This window comes from Malaclemys terrapin, chromosome 1 (genome assembly GCF_027887155.1).
Source record: "Malaclemys terrapin pileata isolate rMalTer1 chromosome 1, rMalTer1.hap1, whole genome shotgun sequence".
NCBI lineage: Eukaryota > Metazoa > Chordata > Testudines > Emydidae > Malaclemys > Malaclemys terrapin.
In genome coordinates, this window is record NC_071505.1 from 242,505,653 (window position 1) to 242,523,234 (window position 17,582).

At 44.6% G+C, this 17,582-nt stretch overlaps 1 protein-coding gene across 1 annotated transcript in view; it reads left to right on the forward strand.

Moving 5' to 3' along the window:
* Positions 1 to 17,582, forward strand: part of GAS6 (growth arrest specific 6) — a 75,163-nt gene that overhangs the window by 46,827 nt on the left and 10,754 nt on the right. Inside the window, exons 11-14 of the mRNA XM_054010932.1 lie at positions 7,312 to 7,476; positions 9,228 to 9,396; positions 10,920 to 11,092; positions 12,820 to 13,048. Coding sequence (XP_053866907.1) covers positions 7,312 to 7,476; positions 9,228 to 9,396; positions 10,920 to 11,092; positions 12,820 to 13,048 — 736 coding nt within the window. The remainder of the gene's footprint in view (positions 1 to 7,311; positions 7,477 to 9,227; positions 9,397 to 10,919; positions 11,093 to 12,819; positions 13,049 to 17,582) is intronic.

Below are 17,582 nucleotides of genomic sequence, written 5' to 3' on the forward strand. Positions count from 1 at the left end.
ATCACTGCCTCCTGACTTTATCATTCACTCAGCTCTGAAACTTGTACTTTGGATATTTCCCCCCCTCATTTTCTCATTCCCCTTGGTTGCTGGCTTCCCTTGCATCCCATCCCTCTTACCACTGCAGCGCTTCAGCAGTCCATCTTCATGTTCCCTGCCCATCCTGCTTCTCACACCTTTCCCAAATCCTTTCCCCTTTTTACTTTCCTTCCCCTTATTTCCCATCTTTGCCCCCGGGTCTCAACTCCAACGGTCCCTTTTTCCCCTACTGCTTAAAACCCTATGTGTCCTCTTCCCCCCCCCCCCCGCCAAAATCCTTATTTTACATTTATAAAACATATATATGGGACCCTTCCACACGGGCCAGCTGCAGGCGTCTAATTGCAGAGTAAATCCATACCCTAAGGCCCTTATCCAGTATCATTAAAGTCAATGGGTGCTTTGCCATGGGCTTCAGTGGGTGCAAAATCAAGCCCTGAGTTTGTACAGTGCCTAGCCCAGTGGGGTCTCAATCCTGACTGGAGTTTTCAAGTGGTAGTGTAATACTGATAATAATAGTCTTACTATTTCCCCTTCATCAGACGAAGGGACAGAGAACAGTTTATAAACAAGCAGTATCAGAGACAAGTGAATGTTTTACCTCTTGGAGGATAGTTTCCTCTTGTATAGATGTTAAGACATTGTCAAGATTGTTAGGCTAAAATTTCTACTGTACCTGCCTTGGTAGATGCTCTTACTCTGACAATGATCTGCTAAAAATATATGGAAGGATAAACCAATGTTAAAAACTGGTGTTTTAAACCAAAGAAGTTATTTACACATGATATAAAATAAAGTGGCACGTGAATTTGTGGTGGCAGAGAATACGTGCGCCCCTCTGTTTGTTTTGCAATTCAAAGAAAAATGGGCATTTTGTGCTGTTTTTAATGGTTATTACAAGCATTGGGAAAAATCAGTTTAAAAAAAAAATCACCAAAATGCACTGCTGATTGTTAGGGCTGAAGGTTAAACAGTTGTCAACGTAGCTTATTTTTTGGCTTTCTAACTAAAGTTGAATGAAGAGCTGATTGTTTTGGTTCATTGGCAGTTCTGAAAAATTGGGGGGAAAATTGGTTTGGTTTGAACTAGAAATATACATTAAAAAATATGGCAAATCAAAGAAATTGACAAATATTTCAGTTCAGGTCAAACAGAATGTTTTGTTCTTCTTAACCTTTGGGCACTCACCTGCGATGTGGGAGACTTAGGTTCACCTTTCCCCTTTGCCTAATGGGGAGAAGAGATTTCAACTTGGCTTTCCCACCTCTCCAGAAGAGTTCCTTAGCCGTTGGGCTGTGGAGTATTCTAGGGCAAGGCACTCTCAATCTCTGCTGTTGAACCTGTTCCACGATGTATAACTAAATAGTAATTGGAGCAGGGACTTGAACTTTAGTGAGGTTTCTGAGTACTAGGTCTAAGCTCTTTTGGTGTGGGGCTCTCTGTCTCTCCTTTTGAAGCTGTTCTACTTTTTGTTTAAAAGAATTGAATAGTGGTTGGGCCAGAGAGAGAGAGAGACACTGCTGTTTTTATTATTATTATTATTATTATTATTATTATTTGGTTTGACTGAAGCAACAGGTTGAAAACAACACAAATTTGCAAATAGTTTTTATTGACTCAGAAACTGCATCTTTTGGTGAATAAAGTATTTGTCCAAAAAATTTGCCTAGCTCTATTTCTAACCCACCTCGGTGCCTTTTAATCTGTTGGAGCCTGTCTGCTCACTTTCCAGTAAAGAACAGACTGGGTGGCTGTGTGTATGAATGGACCACCCCGTTACAATACAAACCTCCTTTCCTTTGTGATGATATTTAATAGGAGCACTTCACAATTAGCATTTTCCATCTAAAGATCTCAACGCATGTTACAGCCATTAGCTAGTTAACCCTTACAGCACTCTCAGTAGGTAGGAGTGGCATTTCACCTTTGTGGTGGAATGCAGCCAGTATTTATTGAGTCCAGGCACATTTTAGGGCCAGATGCGAGGAATACCACATCCACTGAAACTGCAAGGTGGGGAGGGATGTTAGGTGGGCAGAATGTAATTGCCTAAATTGGAATCTGTGAAGGGCGCTGGGATTAGCAGTTCTTCTCTTTCAAAAGTTTCCACAGGCTTTTTAATGACTATGGGTGGCTGGGGAGGTGTGTTTTTAACATTTAAAAAAATTCTTTTAATGAGAGTTTACTACTTATAAAAGATCCTGTATTGACAGCCCTGGAGCTTGCAGTTCTCTATCCTTAGAGGAAGCACAACATAGGCATGGGTATAGCAATTTTTCCTTAGTGCCATGCAATCCTCTCATGATGAGGCGAGCTCTATGGGTGAGAAGATAGTTCAGCCTCCTTTCATAGGCTCTCAATGAGGTTACAGACGTTCCCCGGGTTATGCAAACCCGACTTACACAAATCTGCACTTACGGAAAAAGTTCCATAAGATAGAAAGTTTTTTGTTTGGTAGGTTGATTGGGTTTTTTTGCGTAATGATTGGGTATATGTTCCCGACTTACGCAAAATTCGAGTTACGTAAGGCATTCCAGAACGGAACACTTGCATAAGTCGGGGAGAGTTTGTACTGCCAGCAAGGGTGTTAACTGGTGCTAAATACTGTGGTGACTTCTTTGTGCATACTGTACACTAGTCCTTTGGGAAACAGACTGAGACAACCGTACTCCTGACACATACAATAGGGCACTGTAGGCTCAGGTCTCAGTAGTGGCCACAGACCGTGAGCCTACGGTAACTTTTGTTGCTAGGATGCCCATCACCCAGGAATGCTGGAACAATTTGTATAGTGGGGGTGCTGAGAGCTATTGAACCAACCTGTAAATCCTGGACATAATGGAAATCCCTTCAAGCCAGGGGATGTGGCAGCACCTCCTGCACTCCCAGTTTCAGCACCTATGCATCGCCCTGCCCTACCCAGAGAGTTACTATGCAAATAGGATCCTCCGTGGCCATGGCGGGTGGGCCTGTTAGGTAGATGTTTACAATGACTTTGTAAAGTAGATATTAGCCAGTTTGAATGTGTACAAATCAGTGGTCCTGGGTGACATACATCCTAGGATATGTTAAAGGGATTAGCCAATAGATGTACCAAACCGCTGACATTTGATATTGAAAAGTCATAAAAAACTAAGGGAAATAGTGGAGGGTTTGAAAAAAAGCAAATATGCCACCGTTTTAAAAAAATAAAAAGGATAGTGAGATTATCCTGAAACGATTCATCTGGAAGATCCAACCTTAATTCCTAGTGAAATGCTCAAATATCTAAGAGAAAAAATTGCTAAGGGACATATTGTGCCTTCAAGTATTAGGCAGATTTCTTCATTGATTTCAATAGGAACTACAGGTTAAAAATTGATGGTACAATAAGGTCCTAATTATTTAATGCATAACTGAACCATGAACAGGTTAACTTTATCTAAGGTATTTATGAAGCCCTATTACTTTAGTATCTGAATACCACACAATTTTTAAAGTGTTTACTCTCTCAACACCCCTGTGAGAATAGGGGAATACTGTTAGCCCTGTTTTACAGATTGGGAACTGAGGTAAGATGGGCCTAAGGGACTGACCTGCTCATGGTCCAACCGGAAGTCTGTGGCAAAGAATTGAACCCAATTCTTCAGAATTCTGGGCTGGCACCCTAATCACTGGATTTCTCATCGAAAATTTGAATCTAAAGTTCATAAAAGTACCCCAATTCATTTATGTGAAACTCCAGTCATGTGAAGGTTTTGAATATCTCCTTCAGTAATTGGCGTTTACCTGTATAAAGAACAAGTTGGGTAGGCAAATCTTATTGCTCTCTTTTTAATATAGAGATAGACAGATTAGCGACCGAAGAGCATGCACTAGTTGTTGTGTAATGCCTTTGGATTTTAGTTATACATTTGGTAAAATATCACAAACTCCTATTCAGCAAATCAAATCTGCAGGACCAGAGAATAGTGAATAAAAGTTAATATATTAAATTGTGCAAAGGGATGTAGTGGGGCACTGCAGTGCTCACTGTGGTGTCTGATATTTCTAATATCTCTGTTACAGACCTGGAAGTGGGGGCAAACAGCATCTGAAATGAAATTTGCAAATAATACTAAACTGGTAGATTTGTAATAACCAATGATGAACGTGAATGCCAAGGAACCTGGAGCTACTAGAAATATGGGGGGTGGGGGAATAACAAATTGAGGTGCAATGCAAGTTGTTTTTTTCACAGATGTATAATAGTAATCCAGAACATAGATACCCAACAGGAGGGAGAAACATGGAAAACAGGAATGCCAGCACCTGACAGATGGAAACTGCTTAGGCTTTAGATCTTGCCACCACATGGAAAAGTCTGTGTAAGGACTCCATGGCATTCCCCCTTGTATTCTACCCTGGGTTTATCATTCCACTGCCAAAGAAGCGTCCCTGCCCCAAGATCTACCAGGTCTCAGTTTAGGAAATGGCTGGATTAAGGCCATCATTATGGAGGCCCTACATGTCCACACTAGCACTGGAGGCTGTCTTATTCTCCACAAGTCTGGCATCAAGTCTTTAACCTCTCATTTCACAAGTGCTCCTGGAATCCCCGCTAAAGGTGGGATGGAATAAGGGCCCAATCAGTAAACTTTCAAAAGTACCTAAGGCACTGTTCCTCAAAGGTATTTAGGCACCTAACTTCCACTGACTTCAATGGGAGTTAGCTGTCTAAACACCTTGGAAGATCTGGCCCTATGTGACTTAGAGGCCTAAATGCCAGTTGCAGAAGTGATTTAGGCACTTAGGAGCCAACCTCTAATGGGCTTTAGGTTCCTAAGTGCCTGAATCACTTTTGAAAATGAGATTTAGCCCCTGCTCCCCACCACCATTATGGCCAATAGCACAGTGGTTTCAGCACTCACCTGGGATGTGGGAGACCTGTTTTCAGATTCTTGCTCTGCCTGATTTGAAGCAGGGACTTGAGTGTGGGTCTCCCATATCCCAAGAGAGTGTCTGAACAACAGGGCGTTTGGGTTTCTGGGTGGGGTTCTTTCAGTCTCTCCTTTTGGAGCTGTTCCACTCTGTATAAATATTTAGTGTGCCAAAATACCCCCTCACCTTAAAACTTACCTCCTTAAAACTCTCCTCTGCTCTGATGTCTACAGAAAGCTTGATGAGCAAAGCATCACAGGAAAGGAAAGTTTTAAGAAGTTGAAGCTAGGCAAATTCAGACTTGAAATAAGGCATACATTTTTTAATGGTGAGAGTAATTAACCATTGCAACAATTTACCAAGGTTCGTGGTGGATGCTCCATCACCGATCATTTTTAAATCAGATTGGATGTCCTAGATCTGCTCTAGGAATTATTTTGGGGAAGTTTTAGGGCCTGTGCTATACAGGAGGTCAGCCTAGATGATCAGGATGGTCCATTCTGGCCTTGGAATCGATGAATAATGAATATCATGCTCATGTGCACTGCTGATACCGCAACCTATCATGCCAATCAACATTATCTCATTGTTTCCTTGTACTGCCCCCATCTCTCTGTTTCCATCTGTTGTCTCTTGTTTGGGGCAGGGACCTTTCGGTTCTGTGTTTGTACAGTGCCTGGCACAGTGGTGTTGTGGTCTGTGACGGCCTTGTAGATACTACCATTTTACAAACAATAGTGATGATTAGGGTACTCAACCTGGGTTCAAGTCCCTTGCTCCAAATCAGGTGGGAATTTGAAAATGAGTCACCCACATCCTAGATGATTGGCCTAACCACTGGCCTTCTGGGTATTCTGACATAATCCCCTGCCCCCAAAATTCCTGACATGGTTGCCCCGGCTGTCTTCTGCCAGGCCCAATCCAGTAAATGTACTCTGAGAACTCCTACTGGATCGGCGCCTGTTACAGAGATAGGCAGGGAATCCTGAGTTTGACAATCCAATCAGGGCTTAGGTATGAGTGAGGGTGCTGAGCAGCTCAACAGCGTCACGGCTTAGGAAGTTTTGTGTATGCCAGCAGTGGGAACTTAGGCACCATGGCAACTTTACAGGGAGAATCTTGGGCACCTAGGAAATTTAGGTACCTCCAGGATTAGGTGGCAGGTCAGCAGGAGTTTTGAGGATCTAACTGGTGCTTAAATGTTGGGTCTTAGGCTCCTAAAATGGCAGTTGGGCACCTACATTTCTTTGTGAATCTAGCCCTTAGGCAATTCTGAAAATTGTACCCATAAGCATTAAGTTTGACACACCTGTATTTGTCAGAACCAGAGGTTCAAATCCCAATAGGATCAACTCAGCCCTTCAACCTTCTGAAAGACGGGTGTGTACGTATGGATGTGTCAGAGAGACATCTAGATGAGAATTTAAAGTGAGATAACTGAGGTCCTTTTTGTTCTGAGTAGATGTTAAAAATCCCATGCCACTTCTCAAAGGAATAGCATTTGCATTAGTTTTCTTGGCCACAGTTTTCCCCAACTCCCATTTTTGTTGTGTGTGTTGCATGTCAGTTTTGTGCTTGACTGCCTCCCTTTCTCCCTGGAGGTGGCTGCATTTCAATGGTACTTTATGTATGTGGGCCCTGATTCTGCAGTGAGACGCATGCAGGCAAATTCTTGTGCCAACCTGGCATCCTACTGAAGTCAGTTGGGTTTTGCATGGACACAGGGATCTGCCTGGAGATGTATCATTGGAGGATCGAAGCCATAGTTTGTAAAGCTCCTTGGTATCCTTTTGGAATGAAAAGCACTGTATAAATATACAACTCTTTAAATACTCTCTCAGATATGAGATATATGCTCTTTATTAAGCTGTCACTGCTCCAAGATGGGACGCATTTCTGTCCTGAAAGCATCTGTGTTATTCATTAATTACAGGTCCAATAAGAAACCCTCCCTTATCTGTCCTATCAGCTTTTCTCTTCATATATGACTAATAGGAGGAGGATAATAAATAACTTGTTATTGCAGTTAGTTACATCTCCAAAACACTGTATAAACATTAAATGATTAATCCACTCATATTATAGACTGTGTTCTCTGCCTTTTGCTATGTTGATTTCAACTTGAAACAAATGTGGGTTTTCTTCTATTTGTTATAAAACAGGTGGGTTATGATAGCACAAGTTATCAAGTGTTTTGTTGTTTTTTTAAATCAAAAGACAACATAAAATTGTAAAAAGTTAATGAAGTGGGCTCGGCACAATAAATATTTTCTTAGCTTGAGGATTTCATTAATTGTGGCTGTACTTTGTGACTTTGCAGATACTAAACCTCTCTATCTCTGAATATTCTTATTTACAATTTTATTTCTTTAGATCTCTGTTGAAGAACTGGAGAGAAGTTTGTTTATAAAGGTCAACAAGGATGCAGTTATGAAAATAGCTGTTGCAGGAGATCTGTTTACTTTGCACAGAGGACTATATCAGCTGAACTTAACAGTAGGAGGCATTCCTTTTAAAACTAAAGACCTTATTCAGCCCGTGAGTACTGCTCTTAATCTTCAGTCATGTTGGAACACAGAGTGTAGTGGGCCTGACTTAGCTTCGCTTACAACAGGCTACCTTTATAGACCCTAGTGGAGTGAGTCCTGATTTACACCAGGCTAAGTGAGAGACAAATCAGGCCCAGTGTGTTTTTGAGGCTGGGAGCAGTGTAGGGGGAGCTTTCCTTCCATACACCAGCAGAGTGCTTAATGTTGAGATATGTATCATGCCAAACTTTTATTTCTGCTAACTTTTTAGCATCTATTTTTAGTAGTGAGCCCCAGGCACAGTAGCATGGGCGGTTTCTCACCCTATAAAAGGCTTTTTACTGGCTTGTATGTGGTTTTGGTGTTCGTTTGTTTTTGCCCCCTATGCTCCATCTTCATGAAAGTCAGTTACAGCTAAGAAACCAATTCATTTTTTTCCTAATTAAGATAGATACTTTTATAGGAATGAAAGTCAAGAACTACTTGTATATGTTTGATTGAGACTTAGGACTATTTTTGGAAGCTGCTAAATTAATGTATCCAGAATTTCCATGGAAGCCACCAGTGCCAGAAGGTTTATATGAGTTTTTGTTCAAATAACTGCTGTTCTACCTCTCTTTTGACTGACTTTCCACCTTGAACAATGGGGCTGGGTTTTATTTGTTTTTAAATAGGGTGACAACCCTGTGGCCTCAAGACTGGAAATGTAGCAAACTAAGGAGGTCTCTCCTCCCAATGATAAGTCGCTCAGGGTGATTCACACTCTGAATGTGTTTCAACTAGGGGTGTGATCTGAACATGGGGCTGGGAGCCAGAAACCCCGGGGTTTTTATTCTGTATCTGACACTTACTTTCTCTCTGTCTGTTGAGTGTGGATGCTATTACTAATCTAGCAGCTTCAAGGGAGCCTTTGGTCTACTTTCTTTCTCACATTTTAATGCTAGAGCTTAAAATATAAATAAAAGCTGGAATTAACTGTGTGTGTGTGTGTGTGTGTAAGGTTGCACCCAACTTCTGGCTCTTAGCCATAGGTCTTTTACATCTGTCTTTGGTTGCAGTACATACCACTTGGTCATTTCTCATTAGGTTCAACACATTGTGTGACATGAGCTTTTTACAATGAAATGTGTTATAATCCATTGCATATAAATGCCTCTGTTTGTAAGGAGTTTCACATGGATTTATACATGGCTAATCTCTAGGGGATTCTTAGAAATAAATGGCACTCATGATGTGCAGCATGTAAAAGTGGATAACACAGTTACAAAGGCAAATTTAGTCCCTGCATGAGCCATACCCCTGCTCCCGAGTGGAGCTTTACTGACTGTGTGGGCACAGAGCATAGGCACTGACTTTCTAATTTCCCTGGCCGTGCTCGACCCCCCCACTCCATCCCAGGACCTGCTCCACCCCTTTCCCCAAGGCCCCACCCCCACCCAGCCTCTTCCCATCCCAGCTCCATCCCTGTTCCACATCCGCCTCGCCCTCACTCCACCTCCTCCTCCCAGCACCTCCTGGTGAACAGCCCTGGAGCACCCACGGCGTCGGCGCCTATGGCACAGAGGTCTGCCTGTATGGATGTCATTGCAGGATTGGGGCCCGAGTCTGTTTTGCTGTGGTTGCATGTTGGTAAATGTGGTGAGATTATTTTCCCCACACCATTATATAGTTTGATCTTGTGGAACCCTCTGTGCCCATAGTCCTCTCTCTGTGTAACACAGAATAGCAACTCAAGGTAAGATTGTTTCTCTGTCTTACAAGATAAACCCTCGGCTGGATGGTTGTATGCGGGCATGGAACTGGTTGAATGGCGAAGATACTACTATCCAAGAAACAATAAAGCTGAATGACAAGATGCAGTGCTTCTCAGTGGCAGGACGAGGATCCTTCTATCCTGGCAATGGTTTTGCTATATTTAATTTCAATTATAGTAAGTGCTTTTTTTTTTATTAATCATTGTCCTAGTGTGCTGTCCATAGCTATGTATTCAGATAGAATAGAAAGAACAGTTGTAAAAGTATATGTATTCCTGACTTGTCAGGTAAGCCTTTGTTTGTTTTTAAAGGCACACATGCATATGCTCTGAAATGATGTACATGGGTAGGGAAAAATCATCATGTGTACTAAAAAAATAAAGCAGTTGAAATTAGCTCTTTCCCAATTAAGAAAGCTAGCAGCTGTAGTGAGAATCTGAATTTGGGATTCACGAAAAGGAAGATCTAATAATGCTGGCTCAAAGACAACATTATATGGGCAACTCTGATTAGGTTCCCTCTGTGTGGCTTTTACAATGCATTTATCTCTGATGTGTATGTACCCATCTCCTCTGCTATTGCAACTCTGACTTCTCTTAAACAAGAAACTGTCAGTCAGAGTAATGTGCATTAGATTTATGACTTAGGCTATTGTAGTGGGGTGGTTACCCCGCTCCTGCCCTGAAGGGCTTAAAACAGCCCCGGAAGAGGGCTGTGGCAGAAGAAAAGCTGGGCTGATTGGGAAAGCAGCCACAGCTGCAGCCAGTGCAATCCGGGCCCAACTGGCCCTTATAAGAGGGTGGTGGGTCAGAAGGACGAAGACACACTCTCTAGCCTTTTGAGAGGGAGGGACCTGGCTGCTGGGAGCTGAGCAGGGCTGGGGAAAGGCCAGAGGAGCTGGGGAGCTCCGGCCTGGAAAACCCCCAGTCTGCAGGCCTTGCTAAAGGCCAGAAAAGATACTGGGGTTGCAGAGGGGCAGCCCAGAGATAGGCAGAGGCAGCTGGTCCAACCCCCCTTGCCGATGATGAGTGGTTTATAGACTGCAATCCGCCCCAGTGCGCAGGGGCTAGATGGTGACTGGCAATAGCCACTGAGGCAAGGTGGGGATAGAGGGTTGGGGGTTCCCCTGGGTGGGGAGACCTAGATTGTGGGTTACTGCTGGGGGCAGAACCCTGACATAGAGGGGCACTGGGGTCCAGGAGGGACACCCAGCCACCCCAATTCCTGGCCACAGGCTAGCCGCCCTAGCCCCACTCAGCAGGCTTCCCAGAAGAGGAGGCAGTCCGCCTGAGGTGGGGCAACCAGCGGCAAGCAGGAGGGGGCCTTGGGGTGGAACGTGGATGGAGCCACATGAGGCTGTTTGGGGAGGCTCATTCTTCCTCAGCCTATGCTACGCGCTGCCCATGATCGATAGCCCTTGAATCTCTATCCTTGGTTTAAAAAAACAAAAACCTCACCCTTGACTTTTAACTTTCTGAAAGGCAGTGGCCCTTTCTGTGGAGTGTAACAAGGCAGAGCTGTTACCATTTTCCTTTCTGATTTTATACACTAACACTTGGATTTTTTCTGGATTAAAGAGAAGTAGCTATCTGTCCATATGCTCTTCCATCCATAGTCGTCTTGTCTGCCACTTGGTCAATCAGTCTGTTTTTTTGACATGCTTCTCTCTCGCGCGCGCTCTCTCTCTCTCTCTCTCTAGTGCAACCATCTGCTGGAAATGAAACTGAAAGGAATTGGGAAGTAGAAGTAAACATTGTAATTCGGCCAGCAGCAGATACTGGGGTACTGTTTGCTCTGGTTGGTGAAGAAGCTTCAGTCCCTTTATCATTGGCTCTGATTGACTATCATTCCACAAAGAAACTTAAACAACAGGTACAAGCTTTAATCTTCTACTGGTGTAAAACAAAAAGATCCCTTGATTTTTTTTCATCAGAATTTCTAGGGCCATTTTCAAAACATCTCAAAATTTGTGCCTGCCATTTTGTGTATACATTTACATTCACCAGTTCAGAATTTTATATGAAAATCAGATGTTTGAATGTCATTGGAGTACAGGAATTCTGCTCTTTGTGGGGACAGTTTTAGAAGGAGGGTAGACACTCCTTTGAACATTTGGCTCTTATAAAGGATATTGATTCAGTAGCAAATACCTCCACACTGACAATATCTGCTCAATCTCTTGAATTTGAGCCACTATCCCATTTTGTTATACTAGTCTGAATTATACTATAAACTCCTTTGTACAGAGACTTTGTGTTCTATAGTGTAAGCGCATAATAACTCTACTGTAGTCAAGGGAGTAACACGGGCCTAATTCCAGAGTGTCTGCAAAGTCCCATGTACAGTATAACCAGTATAATTAGTTATATTCATAATATAGGGCTAGATTTTGCTGTCCCAGTTCAGAAGTAACTCCACTGAAGTCAGTGAGCCTACTTCTCATTTACACTTAGGGCTTGTCTTCAGTACTGGGAGATCGGTGCTGCTGCAATCAATGCAGCGGGTGTCGATTTAGCGGGTCTAGTGAAGACCCGTTAAATCGATGGCAGAGCGCACTCTGGTACTCCAGCTCCCTGAGAAGAGTAAGGGAAGTCGACCGGAGAGCGTCTCCCGTCGACTCAATGTAGTGAAGACACCAGGCTAAGTCAGCCTCAGTTACATCGACTCCAGCTACGTTATTTAGGTAACTGGAGTAGCGTAACTTAGGTCGATTTACTGCGGTAGTGAAGACAAGCCCTTCGGCTGCTCAACACCACTCTGGCAGTGAGACGACTCATGGAAGGGGCACAAAGGGTCAAATGCCCCTCAAGCAGCTGGCCCCGGCCGGGGAGAGGAAGGGGCGGGGCCAGAGCCTCTTCCAGCCACGTTGCCTGGGATGCTGCCTGGTGCAGCACAGCAGCTGCCTGGGAGAGCACCTGGCTGTGACAGCAGCAGGCTGACCCTTGCCCAGGCTCAGCTTCTGGGGATAGGGGCCAAGCAAGTCGGAGCCCCCCCACCCTCCCTGGGATGCACAGAGTTGGCTCCAGAAGTTGAGCCTGGGCAGGGAGCAGGCTGCCGTAATGTAGGGTGGGGACAGGAAGAACGCGGGGGCCCCGGGCTGGGGGCAGAGTGGGGAGGAGTCACATGGAGATGTCACGTGTCCTCCCCTTTAGCTGGCACCCCCCTCCCAGTATGGGGCAGCACCAGTCCTCTATCCTTAAGGCTCCTTTGAGCTGCCAGAGTGGTGATGTTTACAGTGCTGTCGTAGCTGTGTTGGTCCCAGAATATTAGGGAGATAAGGTGGGGGAGGTAACGTCTTTTGTTGGACCAGCTTCTGCTGGGGAGAGAGACAAGCTTTCAAGATGCACAGAGTTCTTCAGGTGTGCTGTTAGTGTAAATGAGAATCAGACCCAGACAATGGAGTTACGCAAGGTATAAATCTAGTGCTAGTGAGCTCAGAATCTGACTTCCAGTAGTAATAATATAATCAGTTCTTTGCTGGCTCTGAAAAAGCCTTCTAAACAACTGCAGTTACGAGTATTATGGAACAGGAAAATTGTAAGTGTGTATGTTTCCGTTTGTGCCTGTGCCTTCACTTATTGCACTATTTTACTATCCAGTTCATTATCTTGGCCATGGAGAGCACAGTTATGTCCAGACTGGCAATAAACGTTTGTGATGATCAGGAACACTCTGTGAACATCTTCATCAGCAAGGGGCAGTTATCGCTCACCGTGGATGGGACTGCAGGACAGAGTGAATTAAGCCATTCCCAGCTACAAGACAGTCTGTTTCTCTTGGAGGGCTACCTGCAGTCATCTGTGAAGACACATGTGGGAGGACTGCCAGGTGATTATCAAGTTCTGCAAAGCAGAATGCAGGTTCTAACAAAAATAATAGTACTGGTGATTGGAAAAGGGATCAAATGTGTTCGTTAGACCCCGAAGTCAAACGCTCTATTTCTGCCCAAGTGAGTTTTGTTGTGCATGAGTAGGTGCAAGGAAGGCACTTAGCATTGATACCCTGGGTTTTTTTTAACTTGTTTTTATTGAATGACTATATTAGCCTTTTTGGAGAGGAGGAAGCAAGATTGGGAATCTTGGTTGGGTTTCTTTTTGGTCAGCAAATGGGGTTACCTGTTCAAAGAAGAGCTATGTGGAGGGTCACTATCAGTCTGGCACAATCTGTGGCGGTTATTACCTCATATGCGTGCAGCCCTGAATTAGCATCACGTTCAGCGCACGTTCACGCACAAGTCTGAGATCAGTATCAAATAAGGACCAAAACACTTAAAGGTGTAGTCCAATCTTTTGAGGTTCTCACTCCCTTTGTCTCCCCAGCCTGGCAGACTGACTCCAGGCTCCATGCAGGCTCTTGGTACCTCTAGCCCTCTATTGAGTGGGTGACCCATTCACCTCACCTCTGTTGGAAGTCTTAGAGGCTCATTGCTGTGGTTCTGTAGCTTCTCTGCTGATGTTGCCATCCAGAGAGCACTATGTGTAAGAGCTCATGTCATTTCCAGCCAGGGACACCCAGGGGGCACAGCACAGAGGTTGCCACAACTTTTTGCTGGAAAAGCCAGAATAGAGCCTCTGCAGGAGTCACTTCGGTTCTCTGCCTGGAACCTGACAGATTGATCTTTGATTTGAATAAAAGATTTGGCTGTTTGAGGTTCTCTCATTCTGGCTGAACTGGTTTACCACTCCCTATTGCTGAGAGATGCAAATGAGGAAGCATTGGAAAAGCATGTCTCTCTGCATAATTAGTAGTTACTATCTGCAGTACTCACAGCCAGACAAAGTCCTGGCCTTGCTTGTCTACTCCATGTAATAAATATAGGGAAGAGAGGCTGGAGCAGTGCTGGCCTTGTGGTAGGTGCCGCAGCAGTTAAGCCAGCACAGGGCAGCCGAGGGGTAACGTAGCAGGGTGCCCCTTTACTGCTGTTCCTAGAAGGAGTAATGTGAGCTTCCCCATAGCTCATGCTGCACAAAACAGTATTTATACTAGGAGACCTGGCTTCTATGCATGCCAGAAGATGGGAGACCACACCCTCCTGGGGCTCTGGTGCGTTGGCAGGTGCAGTAGCCAGTCCCTCAATCTAGCACTTAGTGGAGTGCCACACTATATTGCGATTGTTGCCCAGCTGTTGCACCAGTAGGAGGTAACCAACGCTCTCTTTCACCACTAGTGCAGCAGAGGGCAGGATTTTCTCCTGAAAATTAGGACGTGTCTGTCTCACAGTTAGAATGGAGGTAGCTTTTTGTGCTATAGTTCTCTAGTGTAGTTTGTTTTTAGGCTGGCTTTTCAGTGCAGTATAAGGTACATTTTCATTAAGCTCTAGCTGGAGTAGGTACATGTGCTAGGGCTGATCAAAAAAATTGAGAGAAAAAAATCATGAACATTTTGTCATTTCCCATTTTTTCTTGAAATTGGGAACATGTTGACTAGCTGCATAGGGCTGGCTGACCACAGGGAGCGTGGCACTGGAATGGTAGGGTTTTTTTCAATCAACGTTTCTATGAACATTTTCATAGAAAAATCAGCATTTGGAAATTTCTGATTTAGCTCTAACATGCATATATTATTCCTAACATTAATAATAGGGCTCTTCTTTCGGTCTGTGTACATGGCATCTTTAATTGGTCTCCCTTCCATGGACTGTCCGAGCATTAGCTTGCAATGCAGAAAGAGCTTTAATCAATGGAAGCTCATCCTTGGTCACGAGAAGTGGAATTTGTTTCCTTGATTGCAGGGAAACACTATTTACACTGCATAAATCCCACTAACAGAAATGTCTCTGAACATTGGTGTCACTGCAGGTGCATATCTTGCCCCACTGCATCAAGAACACTTACTATTTATAATTAAGTAGTATGAGAGCTATTTTTCAAATTGTTCAAGGCAGTATCAGCTGGAAATTTCTTCCTGACTCATCTAGTAATCCTGTATGCCCTGAAGCAGGAGGATTAAATGCTTATTTTGTCTAGTGTAACAGTAGGTCATTATGGCAAAGGATCCATTTTGTAGATCTTTTAAAATCTGAGTTGCGGCAACCATTTATTTTTCATAAATTCCAAAGCCAGAAGGAACCGTTGTTAACCTCTAGTCTGACCTCTGTGTAACGCACGCCATAGAACTTCCCCAAAATAATTCCCAGATCAGATCTTTTTAAAAAACATCCATTATTGATTTTTAAATGGTCAGTGATGGAGAATCCACCACAACCCTTGGTAAATTGTCCCAGTGGTGAATTACTCTCACAGTTAAAAAATGTATGTCTTATTTCCAGTCTGAATTTGTCTAGCTTCAACTTCCAGGGTTGGCTTTTGTAAAGTAAATCTAGTGCACTCTAAATCTACAAGAATTACAGCTAGGTTAGCTGCCTTCTTCCTTCTGTGATCTGATCTGCTCAGCAAGTCACTTGTTTCTTTGATTAGCAAGTCGCTTGTTTCTTTGATTGAGTCCAGAGGTGGAGCCTTAACATTTGAGTTAAAACAGTTTAACAAATGAGAAGATTATAAACATTTAAACATTAGGAATGGGTTAAGTAACCTGGACTAAATAAACTGAACCAAATGTTCAACCTGAAGTTTCACTGAACTGAATTTTTTTAATCATTTGTTAGTTTGGGCTGACGCTGGGTTGTTTCATTTCTTTTTCTGTCCTCTTCCTATGTTTCTTTATGTCAGCCAGAAATGGGAAAAACCCAAAACAGCAGTCACTCTTAATATTTTTTTCATTTGTCTCAAATAAACATATAATTTGGCCTCCATATTAGCACTATTCCCCATATTAACTAAAGACCATAATGCAGATATGGAGGAAGCATTATTTGGGATTGCAAGGGAACAAGGTAACAATTTATTAATGATCACGGTACTTCAATAAAATTGTTTTCTACGGTATTTAGTTTTCTATGGTATAAATAATTTTCTTTTTTGAGTGCTTGCTCATGTCCATTCCATATTAGGTGCATGTGCTCGCCACATGCACTGGTGCCGGAAGTTTTTCCCTCAGCAGTATCCATAGGGGAGCAGCTCTGGTGCCCTCTGGAGTGGCACCTGCCTGGTGCAGTATAAGGGGCGCCGTCGGCTCCTCCCACCCTCAGTGCCTTCTTGCCACCAGTGATGGTGCAAGGAACGTTCGCCGCTCTTACTAGCGTTGCTTAGGTTTCGTTCGTATGAACTAGAGTTCTTATAAAGTTGGCGCACATAGTTAGTAGTTGAGTTTGTTAGCCCTTAGCAGTAGTTAGAGTTTTGTTAGTCCTATCGGGGGATGGGACATGCCCCAGTCTCCAGGCTTTAAGTCCTGCCATCGCTGCAAACTGCCCATGCCTGTGAGCAATCCTCATAGTAGCTGTCTCAGGTGCCTCGGTGAAGGGCACATAAGTGATAAGTGTCGAATCTGCAGATCCTTTATACCTAGGACTAAGAGTGTGAGATCAGACTCAAAGTACTCCTGATGGAGTCAGCGCTCACTCCAGCCCAGGAGCAAAGGTCCGACTCGGCACCCAGCACCACAGCATCGGTGCGTAGTGCCCCGCCGTCAACGAGCTGGCACCGATCCCTGTCCACGCCCCAACCAAGAAGTCTAAGGACGCCAGTAGGGGATGGTCTCCTACTCCCTGCAACGGGAAGGACAGGGATGGGGTTGAGATAAGACCCGCGCTGGATGGCTCATCTCCCCCGTCGGGAAGTCGGGCCTCAGCTCATGTCGGGCAATGCAGTCCACCCTGTTCCTTGCCTGGAAGAGGTGGGCCTTCATCAGCTTCAGGTGCCGTCAATGCCTGAAGCACTCCAGGCTGCGCCAGAGATCCTGATGCTCCCAGTGCCGCCCACACCGGCCCCGGCAGTGCCCAGACCTTGGGGTAAGCCCATCTTGGGACCTTTCTATTTGCCCTTGCCCCAACAGTCCGCTCCCCATCACGGGGAACGTCCTGACACCATTCACCTGCTCGAAGCCGTCATGCCTTGGAGTTAGGGAGGCAGACGCATCGGAGCCCTCTATGGTCACTGGACCTTGGGCACTGGCAGTAGGATTCGAGGCAGACCTCGCTGGTTACCTGGTACAAACCCACAGAGGCACGCGCTCACCAGCAGGAATGTCTGGACTGGCCCTTTGTGTCACTGGAACGCCGTTACAGATCCCGGGAATGATTGGAGGACTGGAGCTGTGGGCCCTGCCAACGATCGCCAAGACAGGTGTCGCCGTATTTGGGGAGATCCCCTGATGCCCGGACTGCAATACCTCCAGGTCCCGCTTGTCCCGGTATTGGTCTCAAAGCACGAGGCATGGGTCACTGGTCTCCAGTTATGGATCCGCCAAGTGCCACCGGTCACCAAGGTCCCCACGGAGGTGCATGTCCCACTCAGACCGGTGGTCC